This window comes from Marmota flaviventris, chromosome 6, assembly GCF_047511675.1.
Source record: "Marmota flaviventris isolate mMarFla1 chromosome 6, mMarFla1.hap1, whole genome shotgun sequence".
Classification (NCBI taxonomy): Eukaryota; Metazoa; Chordata; class Mammalia; order Rodentia; family Sciuridae; genus Marmota; species Marmota flaviventris.
Window position 1 is genome coordinate 14,427,826 of NC_092503.1, and position 21,827 is coordinate 14,449,652.

Genomic DNA, 21,827 nt, shown 5'->3' on the forward strand with positions numbered 1-21,827 from the left:
TTACCTGGGCATCCTATTTTTTATCTGGCAGCCCTGCGTAGCCTTTTAAGAAAGGCAATGGAGATGTGTGACTCCAGCAGTCACCAGAGATTTGATCTGAGAACAATAGGAAAAGTTAATGATCACACACTTAATTATGCTTTTCTCGTCAGGGGACATAATAGGCAACGCTCAGGGAGCACTGACTCTGGGCCAATGGGATGTCATGTTAAATTAATGTTCACCTGTTTACTAAAATGACCTGGGAGTAAAAAGACTAATGTATCTCATGATTCACGCAGCTTAAGTCACCGAGGAGAAGTCCCCTCACCAGTAAGTGCCACAAGACACATGACTTCATCTTTCTCACTTTTGAGCCCAGTATAAATTGCTAGTCTAATCTCTGGGAGGATTAACAAGATCATCCTCCAAGATGGACTGATGGAAGACGGGTGCCATCAACCTGAACTTCCTGTATGCGGCATCCTCTGACTCTAAGGACGACCTAGACTGTGGGATCTGCACAATGGCCCCTCCAAATATCACCAGGGTGGCTTCATTCTCATGCCTCAGTGGGAGTCATTTTGCTGAAAGGATAATGATACTACTTTCAAACCCGAACAAAATACATTTTGGCCTACATTTTTTTCATAAAAAAGAAAATCAATATGAAAGCCAACCTTAAGGATTCCATATAAATTCTACCTCAAAAACTTTTTCTTTTACACAAAGTAGTCTTAAAATATTAAAAGGAACATATTTAATTTCTACATACCATTTTGAATTGTAAGATTATTTTCTCCTTTTCAAACATTTCAGTTGAAAAAGTAACTAACAGTTCTTTAACTGGTAAAAAAAATCAAAATGAAAAAATATTGGATTTTTGCTTAATTGTAAATCCTATCTTGATAGATTTCTAAAGAATAAGCTGTGTCAAAGTACTTTGCTTTTGCTTTAGTGTAGTTAGAACCCATCAGCCACAATAAATGTGCTAAACATTAATTATATTTCCAACATATGGTTCCATCAATTGCCATTCATATTAAACTTACATTTAATTTCCTGGAACAATATTAAACCACAAATGGAAAAATTTAATAGTAAACAGTATATAACCAACATTGGGTTTAGAAATTAGTCTCAGAGGACACACATATTGTTCAACATAGGGACCATTGTAGCAAAGTTTTTATGTGCATCCTGGCTTTTTTAAAAAATATTTTGACAGTACGAAGGTAAATATCCATGATGAATTAATGCAAGTTTCATCTTCACATTTGTAATAGTGGAATAAAAATAGCCTCCAACTGCTTTAGAAATCTGAAAGGAGTCAGCGTAAGCCTCCAGGGAAATTTGGCAAGGTAATTCCTAACCTTTAAGCTCCAGATGGAAGGGGGAAATAAAAAAACAAGAAAGGAAACCTACAATCAGAAAGCAAACAAGTTATAGTTATTAGGATGGAAAGGAAACGATCTAAATGGAAGTATAGAAAGTAAGTCTCCATTAGAAAGCCAAAATCAAACTGCCAAATAGAGGTTATGCTTTTTCACGGAGACCATATGCCAATCAAACGGATGGCCAGCCCAGGAGGGTACAGTGGGCACTCTCCCTTTAGCCATCATTATAATGTCATAGCTACCAGAACCAGGCTTCCCCTCATTCCACTTTGTTGAGCGTCCACCACAAACACCAGAACAACGACATGAGTGTGTGTGTTCTCTGTGCCCTGCGTGATGGGAGCAGGCTCACCCTCATCTGCTAGGGGTGAGGTAATGGGCAAGAGCCAGGTATAGACGTAGACCTGCTTTGACTCTCCAGAGTGAAGCTCTGGGGAAGTCCCTTCACCTCTCTGGACTTTGATTTCTTTACCTGGAAAATAAAGAGATGGGACGAGATCACATCTAAGGTCCCTCCTTGACCTAAACTACCGGGACCTTATGGTTTTATCTAAAAAAAAAAAAAAAAGGTTGAAATAGATCATATCTAATGTACCTTCTAGATGAAAATACTGTGATTTTCTGATTTTTATCTGTATAAAGAGAGGATTGGACCAAACTAACACTATAATTCTGTCCACATTTGAAATTCTTGGATGTTTTTCACATGCAAAGAAAAGAATAAGGTTGCTATCAGCAAGTCTTTTTAGGATTGTATTTAATGGCTCCTTCTGATATTAGAAGGGAAAACATCCCCCTACTTAATGGAAAATTGTTTAAACATGCATTTAGAAAGCATCATAAAAATAGCAGTTTCCCATAAAACTAAAAGCAGCAGCCTCAGGACATAGTCTAAGATTAAAGCATTGTCACAACTAAAAATAAAGACATTAAAGAAATTAACAGACCAAGGGCCCAGCAAGTTGATCACATCAGAAGACACCCCGTCACCGTTTCCACATAGTCTACAGTCAGTTTAAAGCTTCAGCTCTCTTTTCTAGATTGAGACTCACTGGTCCTCCATTAGCTGGCTGTGTGACCTTGGACATATCATTTCCACTCTCTAAGTATTAATTTCTTCATCCATAAATGAGGGCAATAATAGCACCAGCCTCTTAAGTTTAGCATAAGGATTAAACAAGAGGATCCCTATAAGATTTTCAGGAAGATGTCTGGCACAGTGTGTTCCAAAAACCAAAAGCACCAGCCATTGGCATGGTTAAAGTTATCTCTCTGAACCTTAACATTTTACCCTTCTTTTGTTGAATCAACAGCATGGTTCCATAAGCCATTAAGTATTTATTTGGTCAAAGGAACTGAGCTACAATTGCAGGAAGCATCAGGACAAGCAAGCTTCAGCTCCTCTTCACAGCCTCACCCGCCCCTCATTCTTAAAACCTCTGCTGAAAGTGTCACTTGTTTCATCAGACCATCTGTGACCTCCACGTGGAGGGATGGGACCTCCCACCTGGCTTGGTGCCTCTCCTCCAGGCTCCCCGTGGCTGCCCTCTAACACAGCTCTTATTCCACTGTTCTCACCTGGTCTACACACTCAGCATCTCCCTCACTCTGATGAATTCCTTGACCCCAGACTAGGTTTCCATCTCTGAACCAATACCACATCCAATGAAGCCTCCCATCCAGGACATTCACCTGTAACCCTGATTCAATCTGTTCAACAGATAGGGGAGACAAATCTATTTACAACCAAAGTGAACAGAATTCCATGTGGCTACAATAAAGATAACAAAAAAGTAATGTATGTGCACAATACACATTGAAAGAATGTCAGGTGGGAAACTCACCTGGCTGAGAAGGCATTTGAGCTGAGTCTTGACTTCCAGGTAGAATCAGCCTCACAGAGATGGGAGAAAATGGAAGAAAGGTACACAGTACAGATAAGGGTGACTATAAGGATCACAAGTGCCATTCAAATATGGCTTTGAACAAGAGCTTCTTGGAGGGACAGTAGGAGATTTATTGGAATCAAGTCACAAGGGTTTGAAGGCCACACCATGAAATACAGGTGTTCTGTGACCAGTGAGAAAATACTGAGGGCACGTAAGCAGAGGAAGGAGCAGATCAGGTCTACAGATCTTTGACTGGTATGCTCTGGTAGCAACCTCAAAGCTTAACTGGAGTTTGAAAAAGAGTTAAAAAAAAAAAAAAGACAGTGATGACCTTAGGACAAGTAGTCAAAGAGGACTGAACTTGTGTAGAGAAAGGAGAGAATGACGTGAGAGACATTCAAAAGAAACATTTTGCCTGTGTTTGTTAGGTGGCCTAACTTTTAGGTCAACCACAGCTATTCTATTTAAAAATCAGAGCAATGGAATGCTTCTAACCTGATCACTCTGCTAGCCATTTCCTATGTCAAACACAGACTTCTTAAAAGAAAGTTGGACTCATTACAGAAAAGCAAATTTGGTCCCATCAGTCACTACTGCAAAGCATCAAAATCAAAAGAACAAAGCACCAAAAGCCCCAGGCTGGTGTGTTGTTAGTCCCTCATGGTCAAGGTTTCCTAGAACCTATGGTTCAAGAAGTGCAGGCGCTAGAGAAAACCTGTGTTCACTTCTAACCCGAGGAGGTGCATTTATACATATTCCTAGGATTTCAAAAACTTGCTCTCAGCTGCTTATTCCAGACAGTCAGATGAGAAAAAGACCAGACTTGAGCATTGGGCAAAGTGAGGGGGATCTTTAGGAGACCATGCCCTGGGCTCACATGCCAAGATGGAGGGCCTGAATTCCCCTATCCTTCATCAATAAATTAATTTTTTAAAACACAAAATTGGAAGGGGGAAGCATTAAAAATAGCACACATTCTAACTCCATTAAGAATTCTGAAGATACACTGTGACAGAGGGAGTACACCAAGAAAGCTGTACAGGCATCCTCCTCCACATCAAAGACAAGCTGAGGATTCCAACTCATAGAACTTTCCAAATGTGCAACTAAAGCTTTGTGCAGTCAACCAATGGTACTGATATTTAGTATTTTATGGTTATAAATATAGATATATAGAGGTTATATCCATCACCAACAGCTTGACATTGTGGCAACTGAAAAACCTAAAGGAAAGAGAACTCTTCTTCAGGAATCACAGAAGAACTTCAATCACCTCCCAAGTATCTAAACACTTAACAAAAATCCAATTATGCAAAGTAATGGGCATGGGGTATGTTTGCATCCGTGTTTTAAGTGGTTTCTTAATTTCAATTTCATATCCTGTGTGGAAAATTGTGCATCTTCATATTCTTATTCATACTGTCTTCTGTGTATCCACATCAAACAGAAACGGTCTAATCAAGTCTTATTTTGGAAAAATGAGGAGTAGAAAGGAATGCTTCTGTCACCTTGGTCCTCAATACTCCCTCTACTCCCTACTTCAAATATCCAAGTGACCCAATAGAAGGGAGACTTGGAAGTTGGGCACACTTGGATTTGAACATTTCTCCTTAAAGTTGGAACACAGCAAAGCCCTGTCACACCAGGGCCCTCCTGCCTCTCTCTCTCCATATTAAACCGTGCTGGAAACATCCCCACCCATCCAACATGGTGGGAAGATGGAACGCAGGAGCAGATGCATACTGGGAAACTGCAAGTCAGTGGAGTACCCAGGAGAAAAGCCTGAGGAATCGTTTTGTTTTGTTTGTTCATTTCTTATTCTAGCTTCAACCTCAGAGCAATTATCAGAACTGCTGTGAAATGGCCCAGACCTTAGTGGGTTTTGAATCATCTGGATGATTCTGCAATCGTCCTGATTCTAACTGCAGCCAGGGTTGGAAAGGCACCTTTGAAGATGCACATACATATTCCTTTGTTCCAGATCTCAGAGGAGTGGGCTTCTGCACTTGAAAGCTTCTCCCTAAAGGGCTCAGATCGGCTTCTACTCTGCTTCTCTGAGGGACTGCTGCATTCCATCATACTCAATACCTCTCCCCGCTTTTTATCTGCTGATTGGTTTTTATTCACTTGGAATTTATTACAGTTGCTTTGTTCGTTTTTTTTTTTTCTTCATTTTTTCCTGGTACTGAGATTGAAACCAGGAGTACTCATCACCAAGCTTCACCCCCAGCCCTTTTTATTTGTTTTTTTTTCTTTTCATACAGGATCTTGCTCAGTTGCTGATGCTGAACTTGAACTCACAATCCTCCTGCCTCCAGCTCTCAAAATGCTGGGATTACAGGTGCGCACCACCACGCCCAGCTTGTTTTGTTCTCTTCTAGCATAGTACCTGGCATGCATTAAGCACTTCAAGAAATACTAGCTTCCTGCTTCCTTCTGGTTGGAAAAGTTTAACTTCTAATCACAATAGGGCATTAAAGTTGGTTCCTTAAAGGCAAATTAAACCAATTGAGGGCAATCACAAACATTGTAGACTCTAGAGAGGCCCCTCTTCATCATTAGTGGGTAGTTCCCATTCCCCCTTCTAAAAGAGAAATGAAAATAGTGACTTCTATGTGCTGGGTATGTTTAAGCCTTAGATGTCTATGAACTCACTTAATTCTCACACCACCCAAAAGAGGCAGGTCCTATTCTGATCAGCAATTGACAAATGATAAAATGAAACACACAGTTAAATAACTTGCCAGATTTTACTGCTAGACAAGAGTCAAGCCAGGATAGAAATATAAGTGGCCTACCTCCCAAACATGTGCTTTTAATCACTCCCATATGTAGAGTCAGTTCTCACTATTCACTGTAGTTATATACTATAAAGTCACTGTGAATATGGAGTCATTGCTCTGAGGGGAAAACATGGTGGGTACCTGGGAGCCTCTGGTTACAGTGTTTTTGTCAATACATAACTTTGTCTTATAGGTGTTTCTATTAAAAAACACTTTATTTAGTATAAACTATTGATTCATCAATATTGAACTCAGCTGACCACGCTATCACTCATGCCAAAACACTGCTTGTCTTTGTGAGACACATCAGAGCCTCTCTGCACTTAAAAACACTAGGCAGTCTTTCAGCACTGTGCTTGGGGTCATTTAACCAGCAAAATCACCAACAAAAAGTATAAAAATGCAAAAACAATGCATTAAATAGGACTCTAAAAGGGCACATTTACACTATGAAAGTTGAAACAAAAAGAGCACCTTGTCCTACCTTAGCTAAGAACATGCACATTGGGGCCACCAAGTCTTTGCCACTCTGCATGTGTCTGCGAAGGGCCAAGAAAGTACCTTGCCTATTGATTTTGGGGTTACAAAAAAATTGTAGCAAGGAGGTGAATTTTCAAATACCAAATCTGTGGCTGATGAGGGTTGATTGTATTTGGAATGCTTATGAAGTCCTTCTTTCTACTTTCATTTCTGAGGGAGGAGATTCACAGACTCTCCACATCCTTCCAACGGCATCTGAAAGTCCCTTCCTGAATGGCCTTTCTCCCAGCCAAGAGACTGGAGAGAATCAGTGCAATTGGTGCTTCCTGCCCACAACCACTGTTCACTCAGCTGCTTCTCAGACATTCATGTGCCACATTCTTTGCAAAGGGCTCAGAGAAACAAGTGATGAATGAGATATGGTATCCACCTGGGTCAGTGCTCAGGGATCCCTCCTTCTAGAAATCAAAGAAGTTTCCAAAAGTCCTGTGATTCTTGTTTCCTGTAACTAAAGAAAATAATTTTGCAATGTCACTAACTTGTATCTCATACTCAAATTGGAATATGCATCCTTTCACTCTGGAATGCTTGAAATAATGCAGTAGAAATAAATACAACCATCTTCCCCCCAAAAAAGCCAAAACCAAATAACTCATTTCTAACTGTCACATCATGAAAGTTTAACCCCCCAAATCACTGTCTAAAATTCTTCATGACATAAGTAAAATGACTCATGGAATGTAATTAAATTATTTTCTAATGAGCTTTTACGTCGATTGAGTAGGAGAAGAAGGTTTTGGCATAAATGTCTTGTGCATATTCATATGTTTCTAGAACTCCTGGTCTAAAATTCTGATCCCCAGGATAATAATAACCAGGCTTCACTTTACTTTTTTTTTTTAATCTCCATGCCATATACAAACCCAATAGACTTGGGTGTTAGGATTTCATCTACCCACGCCGTAAGATTTCCCAGCTGTTATATTCAACATTGTTTGATGAATTACTGGGAACACGAAAATGCACTTTATGTAATCCATGCCCTCAATGAGCTACTCAATTTGGAACAAGGTAGCCAAATGAATGAATGAACTGTCCAAGCAATTCCACTAAGTGAAAATTTCTTGACTTTGTTTCAGGTTTGTATCCTTAGAGATAAGAAAAACTCATTTTTGAAATTTTAATCTAGTTAATGCCACTCTGAGTTATTAAAGAATATTCTAATACTACTAGTTTTCCCATGGTAGGTAGGAACTCTGCTTAATCCTGTTCCAAATTTCATTAAAATAACAGATGAAATAGGTCCATAAAGAAACAAACCAGAAAAGGTGGAAGAAAAAAATTGAGGCTACACAGAAAGAACAACTAAAATAGAAGAGAAAAAAAAAAGAAAACTTGATGGGGAGAGAGACCCAAAAAGAGTTCAAAGGGAACTTAAAGCTTCCATTTATGAGAAAATGAAGCAGAGGAAATAAGAAAGTGTGAGAAAGTAAAAAAGATCGCAAAGAGGAATTTTGCCAACAATTCCTTTCTATTCCTTTTTTATTTAACCAAATAACTCTTTCTAGCGTCATGTAGTTGCAGGAAACTAGAAAATTGTCTTTTGCTTTTAGAGATTTAGAAGAAATCCAAAACCTGTCAATGATCAAGAGACCAGGGAAACTGCCCAGGAAGTAGTAAGTACCAGCATGAACACACCAGCCACTGGGGCCCCTAACCATGCCAATGCTTGGACGGTGGTAATTCACCATGGAGCTGGAGAATGCAGGTCAGAATGGAACCAACGGAGAGGACCAGCCAGTCTGGCAGCTTCCAAGCTGGAGGTAAGAACTGCAGAGGCCCTTTGGACTCTTAGGATGGACGACATTTAGGGAATTCTCAAAAAGAGAATTTAGATTTTCAAGGGCTCATTTGAACATATAGAGTCTTGAGCACTATTTAACCAACTTTATTAATTTTAAGTGAACTCCCAAGGTTTACCCAGGTATAATTCACAGAAACTCTGGAACATATAAAATTACAGGACAAAGAGGTCCACTGCCTTATTAAAGACAGCACATTTGATCAAAGTAGAAAATGTTATGAGAACAAACTAGTGATGTGATTTGGTCCTCTATAATGTTCAGGGCTGGGGGGAAACCCAGGCTTGTTTGGGTTTGGGGGATTTTTGATCGTTTGTTTTAATTTTCTGTGTAGCAATTATAGGTCCTTGATAGATTTATGATATTACTATTAATAACATCATTGACATTTTCAGACTATTAAATTATAGCCTCACAAAATTGAGTTGAGTATAATAAATGGATTTTTTTTTTCATATAGGGTAAACCTCTCCAGGCTATATTACAAGCAACCAGAACTACCATTGACCCTAACTGACCCCAAAACTCCACTGCCATCACCACCACCACCACCATCATTAACACAGTCACCACCCTGCCATACCACCTAGGAGTGACAGCTGCATCCTCTTTTATTTAACCAAGTTACTTAAAGTTATGATTTTATTAAATGGCATGAAATTCTGACATATGGGACTGACATAGTTTGCTCTATCCTTCCTATCTTAATAAGGTCTAAAAAATACACATCATTTAAAATACTGTTGGTGAAGGCCAAACTTTCCTCATCATTCCTAATAATATTCTCCGAGGTACAGAATTCAGCAATTACGCTTTCCTCCCTCATGAGACCAAGACGATCATAAAGGAGCTTCCCTTAAATTCTAGTCCACCTAAGTCCTCCAATTCCAGGAGACAGGGTAAAGACCTTTTAGGATGGTGGAGAGAACAGCTCAGACACACTTTTTTTTTTTTTCAAATGACATTATTCACCAATTGACTGAAAGCATTTAAAATATAAAACTACTCAATGACTTTGACAAAGTGCCTTCTGTGAAATCCTGTGCCTTTCACTTTGGTTGGTTCCCATTCAAGTGGCTATATTTTTTATTTATATAGCGTCTTTCCCTGGAGCATGCATTTTGATCCCAAACAAGTGCCCAGGTTTTCCTTTCTTAGGTAAGCAAACTGAGACTTATCATTAAACCAAAGAACATACTTGCTCCTCTTTAAAGTCTCCTGGAAAAGGAAGGAGCACACTCAGAGTGCTGCTTTTTCAACTAAGATCATCTAAATTTACATTAAAAATAATACTGAAGGCCCAGGGAGGAGTGAGACGTCTTAATTTTATGTACACTCTGGAGTTGAGAAAAATACAATTAAAATTCATTTATTTCCTTATGTGAAAATTTTTTTCACATAATCAGTCTGAATCAGATTTTTAGAATCGGATACGTTCTAAAAATGCATCTATAAAATAAATGTTCCTTAGAATAACCCTGGTTGCAAACAAATGTTGCAGATGGAATAAAGATTTTTACCTAAATTTGGCACCCAGAGGAAAATATTTCACAATATCATCACTCTATATTCATAGCAAAACTTCTGACCACTTAAATCTGTTCTTCTCTTCTGCTTTTTTAGAGTAAGAAAGCACCAGCACAAATATTAGCATTGGGATAAAGTAATAAAAATATCTAATATTTGTATAGTTATATACTACTTTTATATATTCAGTCTCCCCTGATAAAGATTACTATTTTCTCATCGTTAATGGGAAATCGGACTTGTCTTTTACAGTTTTTCCTGCTTTCTATTGTGCCTGCCATTGGTGATTTCTTGCCCCCTGTCTTTTATATCCTTAAATGTATAAGAAACCAAAAATCTTCAACCTGAATTTTCTCAAATTATAAATGTCATAGCCTAAATATATCCACAAAAGTAAATAACAAACAATTATAGCCAGGGATCCAAATTAACAGAGTGTGAGAAAGAAGATTAGAATAAGTGGCAATTATCCTTCACGAGCTTTCTACCAAACAGGCACAAGCCACATGGAGTAGGTGAAAATGAAATGGAGATTGGAGATGTGATTCCGTTTTCATCCGAACATCCACTCATTCCCGAGGCAGTATGTGTCAGGTAATCAGTAGCAATTTAAATGAATGAAAAAAGTAAGAACAGAAAGAAAAGGAGCTGAAATAGCATCTAAGCACAAGGGAAGAATTACTGGAAACTTGAACATTAGCCACTCAAAAGAAGTAGGCAATGTTCAGCCATTAGAAATACTGAGTAATAAAACTGAAATAAGCATGCAGCATTAAATGTCTACTTTGAATTTTTAAAAAAAAACAGTGTCAATTTTTTTCATTTTTAGTTGCATTTGAAATCCCTAAGCCATTGGCACCTTAAAGAAGAACTCAAGATCAGAGGCCTTCGTCATGAAATTTTAGGTAAGACACATCTTGCAAAATCACAGCTTGTCTGTGAACAAACTAATTATCTCTTAATAACTATTTGTTGGGAAGTGCAATAATCCTTCTCATGTTATTATGTGACCTGTGCAATTTTACCTGTTACTTTTCTTCATACATAAATGTGGTTGTTTATGGTGGCCAAGAAAGAAAGTAATCATAGCATCTTAATGCTGAATAATGTGAACTTCACACAAGCTCACTGAACATCCCAGGGGGACATTCATGTGGATAGTGCAAACTGTACCCCATGGTGCTGTTCACCATTCTACAAATGGAAAGTTAAGAATCAGAAATAGCAAACCTTAGTCTAACTGACCTAAATATACCAGCCTAATGCATAAGGGAAAAATAAAACGAAGACAATCAAATAAGTGTTTTGGTTTGTGTAGATAAAACCGCAGCCACTGCCTCAATTTTCTGTTTTTACTGAACATAACCCTTGAAGCCTGTATCTTCCAAATTTCTTTGACTGCAACCCACAGTAACAAATATATTTTACATCACAATTGGCACACGTAGCACATAAAATTACCACAAATTTACATGGAACAAAACTTACCCTCGCGAAATATCATGTACTCTAATATTTTTCTGATTTATTCCTTTAATAATGAATTGACTTAATAAACTAATTTTTTGATCTACTGTGTCATGACAAGTAGTTGAAAACACTGCTTTCCAAAACTTTTAAGAACTACTTAAGAAAATTAAAGGTTTTTAAAAGAGCCTAATCATTTTTTTTTCTTTCTATCCAAAGTTATCCAAACAGGAAAACTGATAAGAAAAGAAAATATATTAAATAGCATCTGTGCATTTGAAGTAACTAGCACAGACAACTCCTTCCCTCCATGGGTAATAAGAAGCAAACCACACAGAAAAAAAAAAAAATTCCAAAACTGAGTTTCCCAAGGGAATTGAATTTCTGTGAGTATTTTACTTTTAAAAGTTTTTTTGTCATTTTTTTATTATTCTAAAAGTATTTGGATATTGTTTAACGCAAAAAGTTTAAGATGGGGCATATTATACTGACATTATTTGCCACTTGGATGATGAGCAGTTTTGAATAAAATGTGGTCCCCTCTTTATTTGACCATGCTCACTTTGTAATTATTAGCAAGGCAGCAATAATCCACCAAGGAGCAGTCTCATTAGTGCCCATTGAAATTCAGTGGCATTCATTTGCAATAAAAGAACTGAAAATTAAATGGAAAAGAAAACAGTTTCAGGAGTCCACCAAAAGGTTATGGAATTCATATCCTACCAATACCTTCCTTCACATCATGAAGTTTAAAATGCTGTGGGAATTAGAATTAATCGCTATATTTTGTTCTTCCAGTTGAAAAAAGTGGGCAGAAGAAACGGTTTTTTCTCTCCCCCCCCCCTCTCTTTCCTCTCTCCAGTTTAACCCTGGATTAAAACAGGTAAATTAATTTCAGTACAGCAACTCCAAGTTTTGTTCGTTGTTCATCTTTTAAGAAATAACTCAGCCTAGACCTGCTTGGTTGTGGAATGAGCCAGATTTCTCTAACGGAGATGAAGATGTATCCTTGGATACCCCAAGAGTCTGCTCTCCAGTATCCTCGGGTGCCAACCTGCTCCTTAGTCCAGTTTCTTCTGCTATAAATACCTCTGGGAAAGGAACACTGAGCAGAAAATGGTCCAGAGCTTGCACTGCAGGAGGACTGGGCCAGCACAGCAGAAGGCTCTAGACACCAGTGTACAGTGGGAAAGTGCCTAATGTGGGCACCCTGAAGTCTCCCAAACAGACCCAGCTCTCTCTGTCCTCCCATACCTGTATTTACCAGAAAGGCCCACCCAAGCTCTCTATGGGCCCTCTGTAGAGGAAGGGGAACTGCTCAAGGGAAAATGAAAGGTAATGGGGAGGCAGGAGAAGCAATCTCTATTAGGAGATAATAAAGCCACAAAACAATCACCACTCAGGTCGCAAAGAGTTTCCCCTGTGTTGTGCACTGCCAGGATTTCTTGCACAAGACGAAAAAGGCGACGACCCCCGCTGACCCCGCACCAGCCCAGGGGCATTCTATGCCTGGCAGAACAGACGTGTCATTTAGCAGGCAGGAGATTATTTTGAATCACTGGTGTTTCAATATGGCATGTTTTAAGTTTACAGGACACCTATAAATTTCCGGCTGTCAAAAGTCACATGCCAGCAATCTGCTCCAACACGGAATCAGCCAGAAACTCAGTCAGAAATCAGAAAATTGTTGAGACTCATTCAACTCTTGTATGAATCTTCTGAGCAGCGCGATTCCATCCAAAACCCTTCGAAACTAGGATGCGGAGGAAGGGTGAAGTGGATGATAAGAATCGCTTCCCCAAAATCACCATCATACCTTGCATATTCCAAATTCATGATTCTAGATAAAAGAAAATTTTACTGGCATATTAAAGTAAAATAATAATAATAATAATAATAATAATAATAATAATAATAAATTTTTAAAAAACTTTCCTGAGTTCCACTCACCCCAAATACCTCCAACTTTAAATAGTAAAGCAGGACCTTTACTAGTGACTCAAAGTGCCTTGAGTTTATTTGCTTTGGGGTATTTAGCCCCCACAAATAAGTGCTGCTTTGTATAATTTTCCAAAACATACTTAGTTAGGCAGCACACGGGCTTTGGGATCCGCCTCTCACAGAGACCATAGGAGGGTGGAGAACAACTGTTTTTTAAGTACCAATGTACAGACCCCGGGTTCCGCAAACAACCCCAGGGCTCCTGCCCTTGCAGCCCAAAGAGCTCCAGCCTGCATCCCACTCGTGGCCTCCTCGGGCGAGCTGGGACCCGCGCGGGTGTCCGCAGGCTCCCCCCCTTCCCCTCCCGCAGGGCGCGCACCGGCCACCCGACTTGATGCAACGCGGCGCGACGCGGCCGGCGCGGGTACCTGTAGAACGCGGGCGGGCCGGCCTCGCGCACCGCGTAGGTGCTGGGCTCGTTCTCCAGGTAATAGGGCACCTGTTGGCCGTGGGGGTGCAGGAAGGGCGATAGCTGCGGCGGCGGGTGCAGCAGCATCAGCGGGCTCGGAGACACGCTGTTGAGCTGGGGGAAGCCCCCGAGGTTGTTGGCGCCGAACGTCGCCTCCGACCCGGGGCCGTAGGCGATGCCCGACTGGCCGTAGACCGGCGCGGAGGCGGCGGAGGCGTTGAACTCGTACGCTGCGCCCTCGGGGTAGTTGAACACCGCGGGCTTGCTGCTGTCCACGTACACCTCACCCAGGGGCCGCTCCAAGGGTATCTTGAGCTGCGGGCGGTTTAGGGGCTCCAGCTCGCTCCCTTGGATCTGGTGCAGCAAGGCCATTCCTGATGCTTTGGTGTGGAGAGTCATGGTCATGGTCGGTGACCGCGGGGCAAGGCGCAGACTGTCTCCCTGGGCGACAGAGGGCTTAGCAGCCGGTGGGCCACCTGGAAAAAGAGCACAGTCCGCGGTTAGAGGTGGTGCGGCTCATGTCCTGAGGCGACTGGAACTCCGGCCTGGCCCTGCCCCGGGGGCCGACCGTGGAGCCCAGTGGCCAAACTCTGGCCAAACTCCAGCAAGTGCAACCCTGGTGCGAACGCGCCCCGCCAGCTCCCGGTCTCCCTAGTCTCTAACTTTAAGTACAGGTCTCCTTTGCTTACAAGTGTTACAAAGGTGCTGGAATCCTGCCAGGGACCACTGCCTCTCACTGACACTGGTTCAAACATCACTCCAGGCCCCGCTCCTTCTGGAGCAACCCCAAAGAGCCGCTTCCCAGAACTTAACTTTACTTGTGGTCGCTGCTGAATGATGGCTGAATTTCACCGTAAGGGCATGGGGACGCCGAGGGATCTCCTAAATGTGGCTCAGGGAAGACGAGGGTTAAAACAGAAGACTAAGCCAGGGGCCAGCTTTTTCTAAAGTGCTGCCTGATGTGCCCATGCCAGGCTCCCATCTATCTCTGTTTGTCTTTCTATTTGATTCACTCTCCTTGTTGGCTAGAAATATGTAGTGTGTACATAGAATGACCCTGGGGAGGACTGCTCTGTAACTGAGATATGGTAGATAGGATGGAGTGTGCAGTTGCATATGCAGCCAGCCACAGCCGGCTATATTTAGCAGCTGAAGGAACTGATAGGAGGCATGTAGGGGCAAGGAGAGTGGAGATGCAAGGTGTACTTATAGGAAGAACTGCTTTCTGCAGGCAGGAGAATCCTGCCGCTCTTCAGTTTTTCATCTGCTGAAAGCTTCTGACAAGGTCCTTTCCAGACACAACCTCTGAGACTCTCCCAGCCTGACTTTTCTATTTATGTTGGACCACGGTGCTGTACTTGCTCCCTTTAGAAATTCTCATGTGAATGATGATTCAGAAAAACCTTTGGTTAGGCACAAATGGGTGTTCATGCCTTCCACAGGTTATGCAACCAAAACTTCAGAAAACTGAATATGCAATGCAACCTTTCCCCACAAAACATAACCTCTCAGAGGTCACTAGCTAAAGCTTTGGCAGTTATGTTACACTGTCCATCTAACCAGCAATTTTAAAATGCATTTCTGCATTTCATCTCTTTAGTCCTACAGCTGGACTTTCTGGGTCCACTTGGGCTGGAATATGCAGAAGCAAATATCCAAATGAAAAAGAAATAGAAACAATTTTTGAACTCAACTGAATTAAAGCTAAGCCACCCCGCTTGCACTCACACACACATGCACACATGCACACACAGTCCTATTAATGAGATAAAATATCTGGTCAAGTATATCATAATCCATAGTCTTGATTAGTTTATACTTCTTAATAAACTTCCTTTGCTACAGCCTAATAGCCTCTGATATAGCCATTAATACTTTACCTTAATTGCTATCTCAAATGCCCAAAAGAGTAACTGACAAAATGTTCATGGCATATATAAATGCCAAGGTTGCTGTTACTAATGGTAACATTCATAATATTTTATACTAAGTACACATTTTTATCTAATTCTTGCAAAAACAGATCAATTTTGGATGATATGTAGATGAACTGATTTAATATGAAACCAAAATTGAGTTTAGCATCAATAACTATAGATCATAAGCAGAGAAAGGGTTAAAAACACATTAGGTGAATTGCAGATATTTCTCTCTTTATGGCCAGCAACAATTACTTTCCAGAGCAATTTTTTTTTACAGATGATTTAGTTTCCGTAAATCACACTTTCAATTTTCAAATGCCTTCTTTACAACACATGCAAAAGCACTTCATGGGGCTCTTTAAAAATCTGAGCCTGCCAAATTATATATATAAATGGCACAAAGAATCCTACAACTCCTGAAAGAAAAGGGAGCCGCACACATCCCCCCCCCCCCCCATGGAAAAACGGCACATCCTCATCTCCCAGCTAGGATACAGACGCTGGCCAGAAAGGTAAGTTGCTTTCTCAAAATGCTCAAAAGAGAGAGAAAGAGAGACAGAGAGAGAGAGAGAGAGAGAGAGAGAGATATCAAAACAATCCTACCCTGCTGGATCAAGAGTGTCTTTCCAGAAATGTTCCATGAGCTTGTAGAAGTCAAGGGCCGAGACGGTAAGAAGGGAGGAAGGAATGTGCTCGCATGTTCGAGTGGCTCGGTGTGTGATCAAGGCAGAGCGTGTGTGGATGTGTTTGTGTGTGGAATGGCAGGGACTCGGGAAGCAGCCAGTAGGCAGGGCACTTGGCAGCCCCTCCCGGCAGACGCGGCAGCTGGGCTGCTGAACAGAGCTGGATGAATGGCAGTGGGGAGTGAGGGAGGCTTGCTGTCTGCTGGGGACAGCAGTGTGGCATAGCTAGAGTGTGTCTCCCTGGGGAAAAGAAACTCCAGCCCCCTCTGCTCCCTACTTGTGTCCCAAGCTTTCTGCCATCGTCACCCTACGCAAGAGGGAAACCAGCCTAGCTGTAAATCATAGGCTTATGGCGAAAATAGAATGCCCATCAAAAGTGTATAGAGATCAAGTTTACAAAATGTGCCAGGGGTGGTTTTTTTTTTTTTTTTTTTTTTTTTTCTGAAGAATATAATTTAACAAGAAAAGCTTCCTGGAATACACTTGGATCAAATGCCTTACTGGTCCCAGCCCCACACATCTCTGAGTAGCCACACTATTGCCAAGCCTCTAGTGGCACAAGGAAATCAGACTTTGAAATAAATGTCTTGGCATTCCAGGGATACGTTTGCAGCTGAAAAGTAATACTCCTCCACCTCGTTAACCAAACCCACAAAACTCTCCACCAATATCTCCTTGACTGCTTCCTGTAAACATGTGAAAAATGTATTAAGTCTGAGGGTATGAAGATAAGACCAAGGTAGGACCTTTGTTTTAACTGATTTTAAGCTTTTAGTTGTACTGGCATTGACTGTAGGCAGGGGTCTTACTTTTCCTGACAGTGCCCTCATGCGTCCGCCTGATTCTCAACATTTCTCCTGACCAGGGAGCAAGAGTTGGGGTAAGGTTCTCCTAGTGTGCCCTCCCCCAGGGTCCCAGGACACATGACGCCTAGTAGTGCCCTCATTGCCAGACATTTGTCACTGCCTTGGGTATTAAATAACTCTAATCACAATGCCAGGAGTGGCTAGTCTCTGGTTTTAGGAACCTGTGCAGTTACCAAGAGATTTATGAGTGGCTCTTAAAACTAGTACAAATAAAAAAGTAGAAAGTTTTTTTTAAAAAAAAGGCTAATTATGTCGTAATGCAAATATATATTTTTTGTGAGTGCTTTGAAAAACCCAAAATAATGCAATATTGGAACACAGAAGAGTTCCCTTTGCAATTAGCAATGACAATAAATATTGAACATAAATAAATACTGAAGACTAGGGATGTAACTCAGCAGTAGAGCACTTGCATAGCATGTAGGATGCCCTGGGTTCAACCCCCAGCACCACAAAAATCTAAAAAATTATAATGAAAAGAAAGATTATTATCCTTTGTCGGTGACAGTGGTGAATCCTGGTGACAGTACCTCCTCTCATAGGTCAACAATGGTCACGTATTCACTAGGCCAGTCCAAAATAAAACAAGTAAATGCAAGAGGGACAGAAAGGAGAAGGGAAGGGAGGGGAGGGGAAGTGAGAAGAGAGTGGAGATGAGGAAAAAAAAGAAAAGAGGAAATAAGAAGGGAAGGAGGAAGGGAAAGAGAACCTGCAAATGTTCACCTTGAACACAGGAGGGATAAGAAGCCTAGCTGTCTTCTCAGAGACTCTGAATCTGCAGAGACTTGTGATCAAAGTCTGACATGTCCAATAAAGACAGTTTTCTTGACCCCTTTCTTTCCAGTAATTTCTGTCAACATCCTGATCAGTTTGGTCTGCCATGTTGGGTGATGGTGGGTAGGAAAGCATGGTGCCCAGGAGCCCAATATGGACTTTCCTCTAGTGGCTCTGGCTCCAACTTTCTCTCCTTTCCTATCACCTCTCATGTGGGACACACAGCCCTGCCATGACTGACTGACTGACCAGGTAAAGTCTACTTCTCTAGAGCCACTGCCCAGTGTATCTCCGGACCCGCGTTTCCAATCATCTCCCAAGCTCTCATTCTCTCTCCTCCAACATGGTCACCCCCCCTCCTCCAACTTCCCTTTGTGTACAGCATCACTGTCCCTCTGGTCACCAGATTAAAATTCTAGCATTTTCCTTTGAGGCCTGACTTTCCATTACCTTTCATATGGGATCAAGAAGTAGTTCCCAAGCAATCTAGCTTAGCCACTTCTGCTCATCACTGCATTGCCATCGCTCCTTTTCCATCCCTCCTTGCCTTACCTGTGCCAGTGCCTCCTAAAGACCTTCTGCCTCTTCCTTCTCCCTATTTTTCCTGAATTCTGCTGCGGATTTATTTTCTTGACTTTTTTAACCCAGATCCCAGCTTCCCCAGGAATTCCAGACATCTCTTCTCCATCGCCATCCTTTCTAGTCTGGTGGCTTCGGTGTGTGACCCGTGCTTCAGCCAAATGAAAGTATAATACTCCAAGACCCCCAAATTTTTCTGTCTAGAACCCCCACCTTCCTGACTTGTCAGGGAAAAGCATCTCCTTTTTTAAGGTCCAGTCTCAATGCCACTGAATCCATGGTACCTTCCTCTATTCCTTATCCAAAGAGAATTCCTGTCCTCTGAGCTCCAGGGGTAGTTCTCGTGCAGTTAACCCATTCTTCCTTGAATCAGTTATTTATATAAATATAATTTTTAACCTTTTACTCAGAAGCTCCTAGAGGACAAGTTCTAGCTAGAAATATTTGGGAATTTGAGAGCCTAAAATGGTGTTTGATCATTATTAAGTCATTAAACATCAGCTAGTTAATTACTACAGATACTTCCGAGGATAAAATAATATCCCATCTGTCAGAATAACGGTGTCTAAAAACTAACTTTCTAAGTGATGTCCTACCACTTTCAAAACTGTTTTTTGCTATAAAAACTGTTTTTTGCTATATAACTGTTTTTTGTTATCTCTGTATCTTCACAATGACTGAAAACATAAAGTCAAAATTCAAATCTGTACCATCTCAATGTGTTAAGTCTGCAGTTCTTGGCGACATGATTCACCAGAGGGCTCTGCATTTTAGTTCTTAACCAGATAATACTGTGGCCAAACATAGCTTCTTCTCTAGCTCCATTAAAAGCTTTTTACAGTAACAAAAACATAATTCCTCAACAGAAACATGAAAAAATAAATAAATGTAGAAATAGCTCCATGATAGCTTATCCCACCAGACATGGTTCCTGCACTCTGAGAAGTGCAGGTTTAGCTCTGTTCAAACTGATCATTGTGCTGATTACAAATGCCATGATGGGGAGCTTGTTTTTGAGCATTTATTTGACGTCATCTGTTTTCCTCTAAAGTGGATGAATAATGAGTCCTTTTAAGGGCTCGTTTTAAAGATAGTTTGGTCATTTGTTTTAAGTGTTTTTATTAGCTCCTAGCCTTTAATTTTCACCCAGTTTTGGATTTTTGCTTTTTCAGTCAAAATTTACATACAGTAGAATGGACATGCATATACAGTTTGATAAATCTGGGGAGAAGGATATGCCCATGTAACAACCCTGCCAGTCAAAATATAGAGTATTTCCATCACCCAGAAAGTTCCTTCCTGACCATTGTAGTCAACCCCCAACCTCTATAGTAACTGTCGTTCTGAGTTCTGTTGCCATAGATTGATGTTGCCACCTGGCCCAGGAGATCTCTTACAAATTGAAGCACATGTGCCCCATTTCCCACCAATGGCACAACCAGGCAGGTGCTGGCTTTGCAGCTTCCTCTGGCATCAAGGCACAGATCTACTTTATTCTTCCCAGACTTCCCAGCATGAGAACCCTTAAGACCACAGAATTTTACTAACATTCCACTATTCATGGACACTTTGAAGCTCAGCAGGTGCAAAGATGCAAGTGACCAAAACGCCCAGTGGAATCAGTGTCCCTTCATCCATTTCTAAACCCACTGCTGCTGCAAAGAAAAAGGCATGATTTTTAACCAAGAATCAAGCCAAAGACCCCTTCTCTTACAAACCCTGTGACCTCAGATGCCATTTTCTGTCTTCTTGCTCAGGACTTGATGCAGATGATTAGAATTCTTGGTTGCCAGACAGAATGGCTGCTCTTCATTATGAATCAATAAGTGATTCAGATTTCATTTGCCAGCTTAATAGAATTGGCTAACTTTCATCTTACATTTTCTTGGAAAATGTATTTAAAATATTCTAAGAACTTTTTATATCATTTACCTACACTGCATGTGGTAGAAGACAATTTAGAAGATACTTTCACTGTAAGTGCCATGTAGGATACAAGAATTCCAATTATTGTTAACACTGTGTCCCTCTTCCCCCCTTTATCTGCTATTTACTTGAGGAATCTCATTGCCAGTTTAGGGTATTATTTCTCTGTGTAGAGCAATATCCAGATTGTGCCTAAATACACATAGATTTAGATAGTCTTATCTAATGTTAAGGAGGGCTCTTACACACACACACACACACACACACACACACACACACTTCTCTCTCTCTCTCTCTCTCTCTCTCTCTCTCTCTCTAACCAAGAACCATCCCCCATGCCCAATTTCAGAGCCAAGCCTAGCAAAATGATTTCTATATTTATATATTTGTGAATTTTAAGCCTTTTCAGGCCTTTACATTATTTATGTGTTTGTTTCTTCGTTTGTCATAGCTGCCTCTTATTCACACTACCAAGAGCTCCTTCCCTCTCTCACCCCCCTCAATTGCAATCATTCTGTATTGAGGAAGTAACACATTTGTAAACATGACAATGAATGCCTCATTCACTCAGTTCTCTCTCTCTCAAAAAAAAAAAAAAAAGAACTATTGATTACTTATATTTACCAGGCCATCTGTAAGTGGGCACAGTCTTAGCTAGCTCAGGCAGTCATAACGAAATACCACAGACTGAGTTTCTTATACGACAGACATTTATGTTCTCACAGTCTGGGAGCCTGGAAGTCTGAGATCAGGGTGCTGGCATAGTCAGGTTCTGGTGAGGGCCCTCTTCCTGGTTTGTAGATGGCCACCTTCTTAATGTATCCTTACATGGCAAGAAGTAGAGGGGAAAGGAGAGGGAAAAAGATCGCTTCCTTTCCTAAGAAGGTCACAGTGCTACCAGAGTAGGGTCCACCCCTCTGGTCTCATTTGACCTACATAGCTGCCTAAGGATCCTACCTAGATAGTCACACATTGAGGGTTAAGGCTTAAATATATGAAGCTGGAGACACAGTTCAGTCAATATCAGGTACCCCAAATAAACCCAAAACCTCCAACCTCACAGAGCTGACTGAGTGCTGAACCTAATCTCAGGGGTCCTCCTACTCAGCCTTTGAGACCTGGTCTTCCCCAGGGGCCCACAGGCATTGCTACTCCTCTGCATCCAGCCCATGCATTCCCATCTCTCCTCCACACTCCCCTGGATGATTACAACCACTCCCAGGGATTTAAGTTTCATTTAAGTACATTGAAGATATCAGAGTAGAAATCTCCAACCACGATCC

The 21,827-nt window shown here is 41.1% G+C and overlaps 1 protein-coding gene across 4 annotated transcripts in view; it reads right to left on the reverse strand.

The window, feature by feature from the left end:
- Window positions 1–21,827, reverse strand: part of Esr1 (estrogen receptor 1) — a 387,036-nt gene that overhangs the window by 264,471 nt on the left and 100,738 nt on the right. For 2 of the 4 annotated variants that reach the window (XM_071612909.1, XM_071612910.1), the window contains exon 2: window positions 13,754–14,270. In XM_071612909.1, the coding sequence (XP_071469010.1) occupies window positions 13,754–14,199 (446 nt within the window). In that variant the 5' untranslated portion in view covers window positions 14,200–14,270. Of the gene's footprint in view, window positions 1–13,753; window positions 14,271–16,319; window positions 16,579–21,827 lie in introns of those variants that run through there. The other 2 variants (XM_071612908.1, XM_027939485.2) reach the window with 2 other exon arrangements.